Source organism: Xiphias gladius, chromosome 11, assembly GCF_016859285.1.
Source record: "Xiphias gladius isolate SHS-SW01 ecotype Sanya breed wild chromosome 11, ASM1685928v1, whole genome shotgun sequence".
NCBI classification, from domain to species: domain Eukaryota; kingdom Metazoa; phylum Chordata; class Actinopteri; order Istiophoriformes; family Xiphiidae; genus Xiphias; species Xiphias gladius.
Window position 1 is genome coordinate 11,392,187 of NC_053410.1, and position 14,351 is coordinate 11,406,537.

The window sequence follows — 14,351 nt, forward strand, 5'->3', positions numbered from 1 at the left end:
CAGTGTTTGATTTTGTCAAAAGAAACTTGAACTTGATGAGCTCAGGCTCAAACCAGGGCTTTTTTTTGTTTTCACTTACATGAGAATAAAATGAAGTAAAGATTTCCAGGATAACAAATGCTTGTTGTTAAACGGCTCAGGAATAGGTGTGTTGTTAGATGTTAAAAAGTCAATATACCTTCATTTTGTCTGTGCTGGTAATGAGCCATATTTTCTGGGGGAAATGGCTGCTTCTCCGGAGGCACCATGTCTACTGAATGTGGCCCTGATCCTGGATAAAACAGAAGGCTCACCAATCAATCTCTCCAGGTTGCCCACAGCCAGAGAAAGCAGCTGCACCACATGTTTGCCTTGCGCGATAGCGACAAGTTAACATACGGGCAGCACAGTAACCATCCACAAGCAGCCTCTAGCTGTCTTATAATGAATTCCCACAGGGATGGGGAACTATCAGAGTCAGTGGTGTTACTGGAGGCTCGGAATAAAGTCAACACCTCTCCTTATACCTGATGAAGCTACGGCACTGCAGCACACACACTCTCTCTCTCTCTCTCACACACACACACACACACACACACACACACACACACACACACACACACACACACACACACACACAGTCACAGCCACAACACGGGACTTGTAAAAATCTGAAAAATCTAATGTACACAACAATTAGCCTGTACGGTTTATTAAATCACAAATTAAGTCAAATGTTTCTCCTTCTTACTGTGATGGTGAACACATGCAAGGAAAATTGCATCAGTCAAGGCAGCAATTTTCTTCACTGTTATTTATAAGAATAATATATAGGAAAGACAGATGTTTAAAATGCAAGTGAAATTAAACTAAAATTAAAAAAAACAAAACTCTTTCAATCATTTCTTAGAATTTATAAAGCAGTATTTAGTATCCCTTATTCTGATCTGCCCATTGCTCAAAAATCTAAAGTATTTCATACTTTTTGTATGCAACAAAAAATGGCTACACTGCCTCATCAGACAGCTACACATTTTGATTCCATTTAGTCAGAGGTTGAAGTTATCAAAGTAAAATCCACTCTAAACCCATTTGTCGCTGCATTAAACTGCACAGGGCTCCCGATGTATAAGTCAAGGATGTTTTAGAGGTTCAACTGGTTCTTACAACAATGATGGCTTTACAAAACACTAATTCAAGGGTAAAATCCCCATGTCTTTTAACTATAAGTGGGATCAATAAACAAGCAGGTGTAAAAATGCTTATGGGGGTTTACTAAGTTTAAATTCACTATTCAACAGTATCTTAGCAAACACCTGTAAAATGTATAAATTACACAAATTACACAAATTAAAATGCCCTGTGAGCTCGTACAATGTCAGATTCTTATGTCATATTTCTATAGATGCTCTTTCATTTTTATGAACAGTCTTACACGATCCAACTTGGTCCTCCTTTATATATATATATCTATAGATATAGATATAGTCTTCCTAACCTCCAGGCCTCAGCTCTGCTTCTCCACAAGGGACGCTGTGTGAACGATGAGGGGGGATGTGGAGCTTGGGAGATACTGGGGAGAAGGTTTTGGTGAGATTTGGTCCAGGTCTTTCAGGTTACGTCCCGATTTTTTCACTTGCCACCTCCAGGACAATCTGCAGATGCAGAAAATAAATAAAAGCACGATTAACATTATACCATCAATATGTAGTAGCCATCCAGAGCTCATAATCACAGTTACTTAAAGTCATTGGAGACTGTTAGCTAGCTTAAAAGACACATATGAACTGTAACATTTGGTTAAATACCAACATTTTTTTGTAAATAAGCACTTTTCGGGCCATCATGCTATTTTAAATTAAGGGTTAAATTAGAATATAATAGCAGCTGTACAAACATAGGACCTTATTTTACTTTCCATTGAAATTAATAGCCCGTTTCTATCAATCAGTACACTTAAAAGAACACAGTATCTCTGGTTATTCCAATTCATGCCCTGAAATGTGCCCCAGATATTTCATATTCTCACACTTTATCAAAATTTGCTTTTTGAACATTTTTTTTTCGAATGTGACTTTCTTTATTGCGCAACCAGACCCTATGGGTTATCCCTCTCCTCCCAATTCTTGACAACTCCCACCCCTTCATTGAGTGCTGTTTACAGACACATAAGCATAAACTAAAAACAGCTGCCACAGCTCTAACATCTATTTTTGTATGTATATTTTTCTCCATGATTTTGAGCATATCCTCACAAAAGAATAGAGATATGCGTGGCATACTTTTTGACAGATTCTGAGCAGAACATTTGAAAAGTTTGTTCCCCAATGTAATACCCACCATTTGAAAAATAAAAAAATACAAAAATTTATAGCATACAAGCGGTTGGCTGACAGACCGAAAGCTCCATTTTAAAAAAAAAAAAAAGAAAAAAGATCAACAAAAATAAATAGCAAGATAGATAGATAGATAAAATGGGATCAAATCCACATGCACTGTGATACCCTCAGTGCTGATTTTCTGCATTTTGCAAAATACCAAAATTTTCTTTTTAGCCTTTTGAGCAAATTATTCCTTATTCTTACAGGTCAAAATTTAAACTCTGAAACTAAACTGTAAATCAGGCTAAACTGTAATCAGGCTTTACAGACCAAGTCACAAAGGACTAGAAAAATCCAAAAGCCCTCTGGCAGTTCTGTGAAATGGGATCTGAATAGTACATAAGAATGTACATTCACTTTATTACCCTCAGAGGTGCAACACAGTGAATTACCAAAAATTAACTGGATTTTCATCATTTCCTCCACTAGATGTCACCCACTGTCCACACAACACAGAGCTGGGTTACCCATAAGGTTTCATATATTTTTTGAGGTAGGTCGCACTTTATATATAAGAGCAACAACGACCAAGCGAAAAGTTTTTAAAAAAAAGTTTTATCATGAATAATATCACTTGTAAATAAAAGTTCATCAGCTACTCATATTCTTATCACACTCATGATACATAACTGGCCTATGAAACACAAGCCTAGAAAAAAATGTTTATACTGCATAGCTACCCTTTTTTAATTTGTTTTTTTTTTTGTGCTTCAGCTTCCACCAAAATACCGACACCCTGATGTGTAAGCGTCACATGTCCGACCCAGCCATCAGAGGACAGCTGAATTGGCTTAATCGGGCTCGATAGGCAGCTCTTAATATCTAACGTAATAAAGATAAAGTCGAAAGCACGGAAAATAGTGACTGAAGGCAGATTTAATGAAATGATGCTCGGGAGGATGGAGGGAGCCAGGATGTGGCATGTGTGCATGACGTCATTTCTCCATGTACTGTGCGCCATTTTGGAAGAAAAAAAAAATCACGGATAATTTCCGTGGTCTTGACAGATCTGGACCCGAGTCTTCACACTGATTGTGGATGCTATCTATTCCCCCGAGCAAGCTGCATTGGTTGATTAGGTATTGGAAGCTGTGTATAGCAAGAGCTGCTAAATGAAGCAATGGCGGGTAAGCTACTTTTGAAGGTGGGGAGAAGGATCCACCTCACTTGGTGTGTGATGGCCTGAATCTGCAAGTTAGCTAGCCAATGTTAGCGCTGGCGAGCTAAGGTGCTAGTTGTCAAACTGTGTCACTGTCAGGTCGTTTTAACGCCACACGAAACGCGAATCAGACACAATCTAACGCCGCGTTCCTCTGTCTTTCTTGTTTATTTTTTTCACAGGAGTTGCAGGAGGAAATGATTTCCAGTGGTGTTTCTCTCAAGTGAAAGGAGCGATAGATGAAGATGTTGCGGAAGGTATGTGGCTAACGTTAGCTCGGCGGCTAGGGTACAACGGTGGGAAGCTAGCTGGATGGTCTGATGATGATGATGCTCTGTGGGCTTCACGTGAGATTCACGATAGCTAGATGGCTGCACAGGGTTTAATACAATGCAACTGTCGTGATTGGTGTGAGTGTGTTTGTGGATCAGTTGCACAAACGCCCTTTCTTCTGTAAATAACTGTATGCCGCTAGCTAGCTGTATGCTAGGTGGTGGCTAAGCTATTAAAAGGGGAGCGACCGTGTCCATGACGTCAATGTGCTGCGTCCATAAATTGTCAGAGTGACATCATGCGTGTTTTCATTCATTCAAACATGAATGGGCGTGTGTTCCTGTGCGGGTATGGCTGTGCGTGTGCCACATTCTTCATTTAAGAAAGATGTCATTTGCACCTGTGGCTTGATTCTAGCTGTAATCAGAACTGTCGTCGAGAAAGCTGAGCCCTGAAGTCTGAATCAGTCTGATGTGTGTCCCTTTTCAGCTGACATAATCTCAACAGTTGAGTTCAACTATTCTGGAGAACTGCTTGCAACTGGAGATAAAGGAGGCAGAGTAGTGATATTTCAACATGAACAAGAGGTGAGATTCATACGGCGCGACAGACGAGTATCTGCATCAGCAGTATAATGTCAGAAGTTATGTGCTGACTGTGTTGCAGTGATAACGTATACACCTAGTGATTAATGTTTAAAATCTTCTTTTCCAGTCTAAGAATCGTCCACATCTGCGCGGGGAGTACAACGTCTATAGCACTTTTCAGAGTCACGAGCCAGAATTTGACTATTTGAAAAGTTTAGAAATCGAGGAAAAAATTAATAAAATACGATGGCTACCCCAACAAAATGCTGCTCACTTTCTACTTTCGACAAATGGTAAGAGTTTACTTTTTATCTACTGTGATTATTATTATGTGATATTAGAATTTGAAAGTGTGTGACTTCACTTGATCTCTGTCAGATAATTGTTCTTTTCCTCTAAATGTTTCGAATTCCTTATCTCGTTTTGTCAGATAAAACTATCAAATTGTGGAAAATAAGTGAAAGAGACAAACGAGCAGAAGGTTACAACCTGAAAGATGAAGATGGACGACTCAGAGACCCCTTTAGAATCACCTCTTTACGGGTATGTAACCTGTCTCATAGTCGAACATGGTTTTGTTTTTTGTTTTTTTCATCGTATCTAAAAGGTTCATGTTGTATGTTTCAGGTACCAGTACTGATGCCAATGGATCTCATGGTAGAAGCAAGCCCAAGGAGGATCTTTGCAAATGCGCACACCTATCACATTAATTCCATTTCTGTAAATAGTGATCATGAAACGTACCTCTCTGCAGATGACCTAAGAATAAATCTATGGCACTTGGAAATCACAGACAGAAGTTTTAGTATCCTTTTTCTTCATCAGAAAGTAGATATTAGATACGTGGCTTATCGGACAATAGTCTCTGCACTGTGTCAAATGAAACATAAGTGTGCTTGTTCCTTAACAGTGTGTACCCAGATATTGTAGACATCAAGCCTGCCAACATGGAGGAACTGACAGAAGTAATCACAGCTGCTGAGTGCCATCCACACCAATGCAATGTATTTGTGTACAGCAGTAGCAAAGGCACCATCCGCCTGTGTGACATGCGAGCAGCGGCACTCTGCGATAGGCACTCAAAGTGTAAGTACCTCCAGTGCAGTGCTGCAGTGCTTAGTCAAATAAGTCGATCGGTGAAAAATTGATTAAAATTTAGATAGACTAATTTATGCAAAAATACTAGACATTTAGTAATAGTTCATCTAATATGTAGATTTCCTGCTTTTCTCTGTATCAGTTGATTACATTTTGGGCTTTTTGACCTTTGGCCAAACAGAATAAATTTGAAGACAAAACGTTTCGATCTAGTAAATTGTGATTGCTAAAATAACTGATTATTTTATGTGGAGTTATGGTGGTCTAACAAAGTCCATGCTGAGAAGGATTAGAAATTACAGTTTCGAGTTTTGTGTTTTTCTTTTTTCTTTTTTTGTTAAGTCTTTGAGGAGCCTGAGGATCCAAGCAGCCGATCCTTTTTCTCTGAGATCATCTCCTCCATCTCGGACGTGAAGTTCAGTCACAGCGGACGCTATATGATGACACGTGACTACCTCTCCGTCAAAGTTTGGGACCTCAACATGGAGAACAGGCCAGTGGAGACATATCAGGTGCATAAACATACTTTTTTAGTGACTTCAGTATAACTGACATTAACCCTGTGTGACCATTACAGCGTTTTAAAAAATTATCTCTCTGATTCAAGTGACAACTTAAAATTAGCCCTTAATGTAACATATATCTTGTATAGATTTAAAAGCACTAAATTGTCAGTTGAGGCTTTAAACAATGTAATTTCCACTATCAGTGTTTTCCCTAAAAAAAAAAAAACAACAATAAGCCTGTTTTCCTGCTATGTACCTCTCACCTGCTACCGTAAATTTTTAATTCCTAATTTTCAATTTAATTTAAAATCCCATCATTTTTGCAGAAAAATACTTTTTCATGCTAAATGATAAGATCAAACAGAAATACAAGAGGATATGATCTATTCAGTGAATGGCTTGTAAGCTCCTTGTGACTCATTAAAAAAAGTAGCCTCACAGGTGTGTCTGGTTAATCAAAGGGCAGTTGTGATAGAACTTTCCGAGAAAGTAGAAGTCACCCTTCATGTGATGTAAAAACATAGGGTAAACGTGCAATACTCAGGCTCTGCAACGTGTTAGATGGATGAGCCCTTTTACACTTAATTTGTATCCATACAGATGAAGACATTAAGCTCAAATGAATATTTACATTAAGTACTTTTGTTTTATTTCAGGTCCATGAATACCTTCGCAGTAAACTCTGCTCCTTGTATGAAAATGACTGCATCTTCGACAAGTTTGAGTGCTGCTGGAATGGCAGTGACAGGTAAGTGTCCTTGCTCTTGCATAGGATAGTAGTTATGGTACATTTTATAATTTTCGGAACAGTGTTCCTGTGTTATGTATTCAATGCGTCTATCACTGGTGACACTTGGTTTGACAGCAAGTCCGTACCGACAATTAATATCCTTGTCCTCTCTCCGTCAGTGCCATCATGACCGGCTCCTACAACAACTTCTTCCGAATGTTTGACCGCAACACCAGGCGGGACATTACACTGGAGGCGTCCCGGGAGAGCAGCAAACCACGGGCTACGCTCAAACCCCGCAAAGTGTCCACTGGTGGCAAGAGGAAGAAGGATGAGATCAGCGTGGACAGCCTGGACTTCAACAAGAAGATCCTCCACACTGCCTGGCACCCCAAAGATAACGTGATAGCTGTGGCAGCCACCAACAACTTGTACATTTTCCAGGACAAAATCAACTAGAAGATTTTGGGCTCCAGAGGATAGGGCTTTTACCGTACCTGTGTAGTTAAGCCTACTACTTGTCTATCTGTATAAGAAGAAACAGCCTCGTTGTCCTCCTGGTGAAGAATTCGAAAGCACGTGTCTACTTTTTTTGCCACAGGAGGTTGATCCATAGGCCTGTTTTATTTTGAGTCTGAGCTTAGGTTGTTTTTGCCTTTGGCACCAGGGCAATCAACATGCCCCCCTGACCCAGAAAGCCCAATTCGGGTCTAATTGACGGAATGGCACTCCCTAGAGGTCAAACTCTTGAACGTTGGTGTTTGTGTTGACATTTTAAGCCTTCATTTCATGATTTAACAACAGAACTCTTGGAAGCCCTTAAAATGACGTCTTGTCAAAGTTGTAACATCATTTCAAAGATTTTGGGCCCTCTGAAGCACGGATTAATGGCCAATAAACCTAACTGTAACATTCCCCTACTGGCCATGTATTCAGGCTAAACTACTGGTGGAAGAGGCCATGAATTTGGAAAGTGGACTTGTTTCTTTTCTTCCCCTCCCTCCTCTTACTTTACCCCAGTCAATACGGTGACATAATTTCACTGACTGTATCTACTCAAGTACACCTTGTCATCCACATAATAAAAGAAACTAAAACTACAGATGTGTTTTTAAATTTAGAAGTATGTATTAAAACATGTTTATTGCTTTGCATGTTTTTATGTTGTAGAGAGGTGGAAAATGTTCAGTCACACCACTGTCTTTTGAGCAGATCTCAAGCAAACCTGTTATGGAAATACTATTTGGGGCTACCAGTTTAAGAACCACTGTTGGAGACCACCAATAATGTGTTTGTGTCAAGAGATTCATTTCTAGTTTTTGACCATGTTTCAGGATGCAGGCTGGAAACTACATGGCACAAGATGGGGCCCAGGACAAAGGGAATCTGCAGCCTTAATACCTACTTCTATCAGTGACAGCTACAAGTTTATGTCCCCAAACGTTTTACAAACCTCATGTGCATTATTTGTAAATCCTATTTTATAGAGTTATGTCCTCATATACTGCTGCTATATGTGGCTGTCTATGAAAACACACAAAGGAGGAAAATTGCACACCATACAGTTTATGTGATAGAGTACCTCCGAATCATGTAATAAGTAGGAAATTCAGACAGGCCTCATACATGTGCCCTTATTCATTTATTAGGGATGTCACCCAAATTTGAACCGCGTATTGGAAATGTGGCTCTTATCTCCGTAGTTGTGAATGCAGAAATGAAAGATGACTACACTAAACATATACTGATGACATTAAAACAAACACATAATAATGCATTGTCTTTGTCCATTGATTCCTAACATGGTGGCAATGTATTCACTTGTTTATTATTTTGACCAAAGTTCAATAAAATTTTAATTGTGTTCATCTGCATGTGGTCCTCTCCTTCGATAATCAGCTACATGTTCCACATAGTAACTTGTGTGTAAATTATTCAGGGCCATACATGTGTTTCCAGCTTTTATTTTGTGCAAGATGAACAAAACGGACCACATCTGTGCTTGATAAGCTAACACTTGAAATTGAGCAATTAGTGATGAATGCTATCTCAAACACTAAGCTAATGATCCCTCGGACAAAAAAAAAAAAATTCAAACCAAATTCCTTTATCCATAGCTGATCTAAAAATCAAAATATCAATTGACAGTATATCATTTTAATTAACAAGTGACTTTTCATTGCAAAAAGAAAAGGGCAGTGACATACAATACATATATCAGTTCCCTAACGTGCAGATTTAAGGAGCAGGAAGCAGCAACACAGTCATCTCCAGGCCAGGACAAGGACTACAGCAAGGGACAGAGGATTGGTCAGTGTTGTGTTCAGAAGTAGACACCATAAAACAGCAATGACAGATCCTTTACTCTCCACGCTGTTGTGGGCAACATGAGGCTCTCAATCAAATTGGACCATGTGAAATGGCCATGTCTCCGTGGATCTTCAAAAAGGTCCCATATTAAGGCATGCCAAGGTAGTCACATCAAGGTGACAAGGTGTCGCATCACACAACCACTCTATTTAGTAGGTGTTGTGGGAGGTTAGGCGCTTCCCAATATATATCCTAAAAGGAGAAAGAAACATGTACAATTAGATGGTGCTGAGAGGAAAATACAGACTTGATACCTCTACTTCATCACCATAGTTTTGTCACTATAAAAAATATGTGCCATAATGTTTTTTAAAGTAAACTCCCTGAGATAATAAGACATGGTGTTGTTGCTCTACAAATTACTGATGGTACTAAACGGAATTTCCTCATGAAGCAAGTTATGTTCTCTGCAGTTTTTAGAACACATCAGACTAAATTGAGTGACCTGTATACTCTTAGGGTAAGGAACAAGGCCCTGAACATGCTAGTAGTTTACTTTTATCCTTTACCAAACAAATCTGACACTGAATTAGAGGAAGCATTATTGGATGCTGCTGGCTATCTCTTCAAAAATGTACCAAATCATGGTATACTCTGATGAATCATCATGTTTATCCTCTTTGTGTTTCTTTGTTGTGGTTCTATTCTATTATTCATATGTTAAAAAGGTTAATGAAAGTAAGATCAAGGTTTAATTATGGCACAATACAAAAGTAAATACAACTGATGTCCCACCACCAAAAATTAAAACGCAAGAACTGGAATCTATCCATATCAAATTAATTGACAGGCCTTTTAATATAAAGAAAAACACTATACTACCACTAAATTATTCATATTATGTTGGTGCAATTAAATGTAGGTTTGGACCAGTGATGTTTCTAACCAGTAGAAAACAGGTCTATATTTTCAAATATACTGTACATCAGTTCTATGTAGTCAAAAATTGGGGCTTTAAAAGGGACCTTCTTTAAAGATCCTTCTGCAGTTTTCTCTAGAGATTCCTATTAAGTGTTTTTAGTTTGAGCTACTGTAATATTTCCAGAGTTAGCGATTAAATGATGTTGCTTACCCTAGGCCAACAGCAAGTATGTGAGAAATGATTAATGAGGGGAGGAAAAGCTTCAGAAAGTCAGCAGAGAGAATGCCCCCCTTCTTCATTACGCTGGTGTTTCTTATGCTGAGAGAGGTCGAGCGCTTAGGGTACTTCAGCAGGAACTCCCTATGGAGGAGCACATTAATTTTTCATTGTTTTGAATACATTAAAATTAATGAGTGCCAGTTTAATGTCATACCAACACCTCTCACAGACATAATTTTAAATTCTGTAAATTACAATTATAAATAATGGTATAAAATAAATATACTTAGGGCTAATACATGTAAGCGATTAGCACTATAGGGTTTAACAATTTCCTACACCATCCCTGTAACCACTACCACATCCTACTGCTAGTGATTACTTGTGCATTCATACTGTATTCACATGGTTCATAGACATTAACAATTTGCTTTACAATTGGGTAATGGCACATTTTTGCATTAAATCTTGGAATAATTACTCCACTGAAATTACAAAAACCTCATACCAAAGTTAACAAATTATTGGTGGCAACATACTTTGGTGGATTGTTCTCTGGTCGACTAGACCAGTCCCAAATCCAGTCCGCATTTTTCTTCATCAGGTTCTCTACTTCCCGTCTTGTTTCTTGGAAGTCTTCATCTGACTGAAAACACATTCAGAATCAACTTGGCCATCACAGATATTTAAAAACAACACAGTGCTATAGAATATCAAATTAACTGTTTGATAAAACGACATGTAATTAGACTTTGATAAATAGATTTTAATGTAGGTCAGTGGATCCAACAAATATACCTGTGAGCTGGTTCCCTCTGAGCCTCTCCAGAGAAGAAGGGGGGTCTGTGCTCTGAGTGGGCTGAAGCAGACAACGACACATTTTGAATACCACTCCGTGACAATCTGTATTACACGACATAACAAAAACACAGACTGTGCTTCCCCTTTTCCCACAAACCTGTTGCATTGAGAGCTTCCTCTGGAGCTGTTTCTGCCGGACTCGTTCTGTGCGTCTAGCAGCATTTTCTCCATGTCACCCTCCTGGCTGGACGTGGGGATTTGGTCCTGGCTTCCGTGATGACTTGTACTTTGAGAGCCATTGCCACTGAAATGCAGCTCAACCCAGGAACCTTACATCAAATACAACAGTATTTACACGTGAAACCTGACGGGTATGCAGTGCGGTATCACTGGTCTATGTAGGCTGGGACTGCCACGCAGGCTATGGGTACAGTAGACAATAAACATGTAGGATCAGGCCTTAGCTTGAAGACATTTTGTTGTTGTAGCATTAAAAGCAAGCCTCATTAATTAAGTAGGACGACGGGCTGTCCTCTGACAGTGGTCCCTCCACGTATTATAGAGCAAATAAAAACATTAAGTTATATTAAGCTTAATATTGCTAGTTAGCTATATACCTCGAGTGCTCAGCTCAGGCTAGTTTAGGCGATTTAATGTTAGTTGCCTCGTGATTTCTTAATCATCAGCTAGCATTAGCATGGACACTGGTGAGCAGCTAGCTTGTTTTGACGTTTATACTTTACCTTGCAAACTCTCGTCAGATGAGATGTCCTTTTGGAGCGACATTGTACTGGCGTAATCTTGCAGGTAAACACCGTTTACGCGGCTTTAGAGGCCGAAATCTAAGCGCAACGGTGGCGAAATCTCTGTAAGCAGCTGGAAACCCCAACTAACACAATAACAATGACGCAACATTCTGTTTATCTACGACGTGATTGGCTGTTAAAGGGCGGCACGCACATCGGGCTCGTGTCTGCCTCACGAGACCGCGCACACGCACGGACGGCGTTTCCCCAGCAACCTCAACAAGCATGATACCCAGGTCTCATGTTAGCTTAGCTTTGTTAAAACAGTATATTAACACCCAAAAGTGACATTTTCCTCATGTCATCTCGTTTTGTCCTTCGGTTGAGCAATATTTATTATAGTAGTTCCGCACACCAGTCTGCAGATGGCAGTCACAGCTCATGACGCCCCCCCCCCGCTCGCTCAGTTGCCTCAGTTTATAGGGTAGAGTACATGCAATGTACCATGTGGTAAACGCCACACGTCAGTAGTGGCTGAAGTATATGTGCATTTATATATTAATGCAGTTATTTGGCCTAAAAATGTCAGAATATTGAATTCAATATTAAATTTGCTGTGATCCATTTGTCCTGCATCGATGCACTGCCTGTACTCGTGCAGTGTCTTTGTGCCGCTGTCCTGTATTGATCAGCTTAGTTCTTTGTGTCTATACAATTAAATTTGCGCTTTCTTGTTTAGAGTTTGCTTTCCTCCTTACCTAAAGAGCATAACAGGATAATAACCAAGAAAAACCTTATTTCCACTGGCCTTTTTTAATTAACAGTTCCACAATTGACTATCAATGTACTGCATTCCAGCCAAAAGGTAAAATATGTGTTTATTGGTCTTTATTTCTTGAAGAGGCAACTCCAGATTTGAGGCTGGCAATTTAATTATGTTTGCTACCATGGAGATTAGCATGACCGATTATTCTTGCGAAATTAAATTATTTCTACAATTGAGGGGGTTTATTATTCTGAGTTTGTTCTCCTTTCTGGCAGACCACTGCGCACATGGAATATATGTCAGATATTGATTTTAATCGACAATGCATATATATAGGGTGCTCAATAACAGCTAAATAAACATTTATGAGAGCATAAGCAATAAGGAATTTATCACAGACAGTATCTCAAATAATATCAAATTCTGCTTGTGTAAGTTGTTTAGATTCTCATGTAGTGCTGTCAGAATTTATGATGTAAGCAATTTTGGCAGTAATTTTGTTAAGTGTTATGAATGTTGCGCTCTACTCCACATCCCAGCCCTCATTACAAATATGCTCTCGCCAGATGGCATATGTACCGCGATGAATGCATTACACAATGTTGTGATACGCCTCCCTTTTCTACATTGAGCTACAGTATTTGCCATGTATGCCATGTATGCCTTTAACCAAAAGCTTTATTTAGAGTTCAACACAGAATCTGATTAATGGTATACAGTTATTAAATAACAAACACAAAAATGAAAAAAGTAATTCGCCACATATACGAGCCCACAAGAGCATTGAGCAGCTGTTGTAGCAATGGTGTACAACAGTATACCCATAAAACTGACTCATCCTGTGATATTATCTCGATGTAAAATCTAACGCAGGATGACCTGGATAGTCTTAGAAGAAAATCTCAAAGCAGCTAATATATAAATATAAAAGGAAACTGTATTTATCAAACTCAAGACCTAAAAGTAGGATGGTGATATGAAACTGTTACAGTCTCAAGCCAGGAAGTCCCCTCTCCCCCCTTCAGGCCATTAAATTAAACCAGGAATTAGCATCAGAAAGTCTATGACCAATCACCACAAATAATCAACCATTATCAGAGGTATCAGGGGTTTTCCAGGAAGAAGTAATCCACATCCTGCTTTGCATCTGCCCATCCAATAAAGAATTAATGAAGTCAAGTCCAAATGGTATTAAAAAAAAAATGTACTATTGATGAGGGAACAATTTTAGTCAGTGGTACAAAAACAGGGAACGCTACCATCCACTGAGGATTCAAGCTGTAAGCCATCCTCTATACTCTTGTAAATCAGCCACATGTTGGAAAAACCCAGGAATGCAAAGATGCCCATGCCAGGAGCAGGAGATCAGGAATCCTGGTACAACATTTCACAAGAACAAACTAAAACACTTCAGCTCTAAGGTGCCCTGTGCCTGATGTATACCTTCTCAGAGTGACACTTTATTCTGTCTTCTCCACCGTTACCTTGCCTGGTAATGTTTAATGTAGACATACCCACAGGGTGTGCAGCCGATCAGTGCCATCGAGTAGAGCAGTCATATAGCCTTTCTCAGAAACTTACTCCATCACCTAATAGAGGGTCCCAAGCACAGAGTGGACTGTAAGCTGTATAGGACAATAGCTCAAAATATAACAGATACAATTACACATAGGCCCTAAATTATCCATAAATGCTAACTGAATTTGGCCTAGTTTGTACTCACTATGATTGAGAGCTGCGGTGCAAATGAAAATCAAATCCAAATTCTGTGCTTAGTTTGTCTGAATGGGACTGCTCCCAGTGGATCAGCTGCCTGTCGGTGAGTAAGCAGTGCTTAACCATCCCTCTGAATTATTTACTTGCTAATGTTAGCT

General features: G+C 39.3%; 2 protein-coding genes across 2 annotated transcripts; one reads left to right on the top strand and one right to left on the bottom strand.

The window, feature by feature from the left end:
• Positions 1-3,267: 3,267 nt before the first annotated feature.
• On the top strand, positions 3,268-7,813 carry ppp2r2d (protein phosphatase 2, regulatory subunit B, delta). Its single transcript, XM_040140049.1, has 10 exons — positions 3,268-3,487; positions 3,702-3,776; positions 4,282-4,379; positions 4,507-4,672; positions 4,810-4,922; positions 5,007-5,184; positions 5,301-5,465; positions 5,820-5,989; positions 6,640-6,731; positions 6,893-7,813. Exons 1-10 carry the CDS (start codon positions 3,481-3,483, stop codon positions 7,170-7,172), a joined length of 1,344 nt encoding a protein of 447 aa, XP_039995983.1. The 5' UTR covers positions 3,268-3,480; the 3' UTR covers positions 7,173-7,813.
• An 848-nt stretch (positions 7,814-8,661) lies between these two features.
• Positions 8,662-11,897, bottom strand: bnip4 (BCL2 interacting protein 4). The gene is made up of 6 exons (XM_040140053.1): positions 11,709-11,897; positions 11,123-11,294; positions 10,963-11,023; positions 10,704-10,810; positions 10,156-10,305; positions 8,662-9,275 (listed from the first exon to the last, which is right to left on the bottom strand). The coding sequence occupies exons 1-6, from the start codon at positions 11,749-11,751 to the stop codon at positions 9,233-9,235; spliced, it is 576 nt and encodes a 191-aa protein (XP_039995987.1). The 5' UTR covers positions 11,752-11,897; the 3' UTR covers positions 8,662-9,232.
• Positions 11,898-14,351: the final 2,454 nt, after the last annotated feature.

What these genes read in the sequence shown, in the direction of transcription:
- ppp2r2d (XM_040140049.1), top strand. An exon ending in TTAGAATCACCTCTTTACGG is followed by an intron (nt 4,923 to 5,006) that starts GTATGTAACCTG and finishes TGTATGTTTCAG; the next exon opens with GTACCAGTACTGATGCCAAT. An exon ending in CTGCGATAGGCACTCAAAGT is followed by an intron (nt 5,466 to 5,819) that starts GTAAGTACCTCC and finishes TTTTTTGTTAAG; the next exon opens with TCTTTGAGGAGCCTGAGGAT.
- bnip4 (XM_040140053.1), bottom strand. Translation starts at nt 11,751, where the DNA reads ATGTCGCTCCAAAAGGACATCTCATCTGACGAGAGTTTGCAAG. An exon ending in GGAAGCTCTCAATGCAACAG is followed by an intron (nt 11,024 to 11,122) that starts GTTTGTGGGAAA and finishes TGTCTGCTTCAG; the next exon opens with CCCACTCAGAGCACAGACCC. An exon ending in ATACTTGCTGTTGGCCTAGG is followed by an intron (nt 9,276 to 10,155) that starts GTAAGCAACATC and finishes TTCTCCTTTTAG; the next exon opens with GATATATATTGGGAAGCGCC.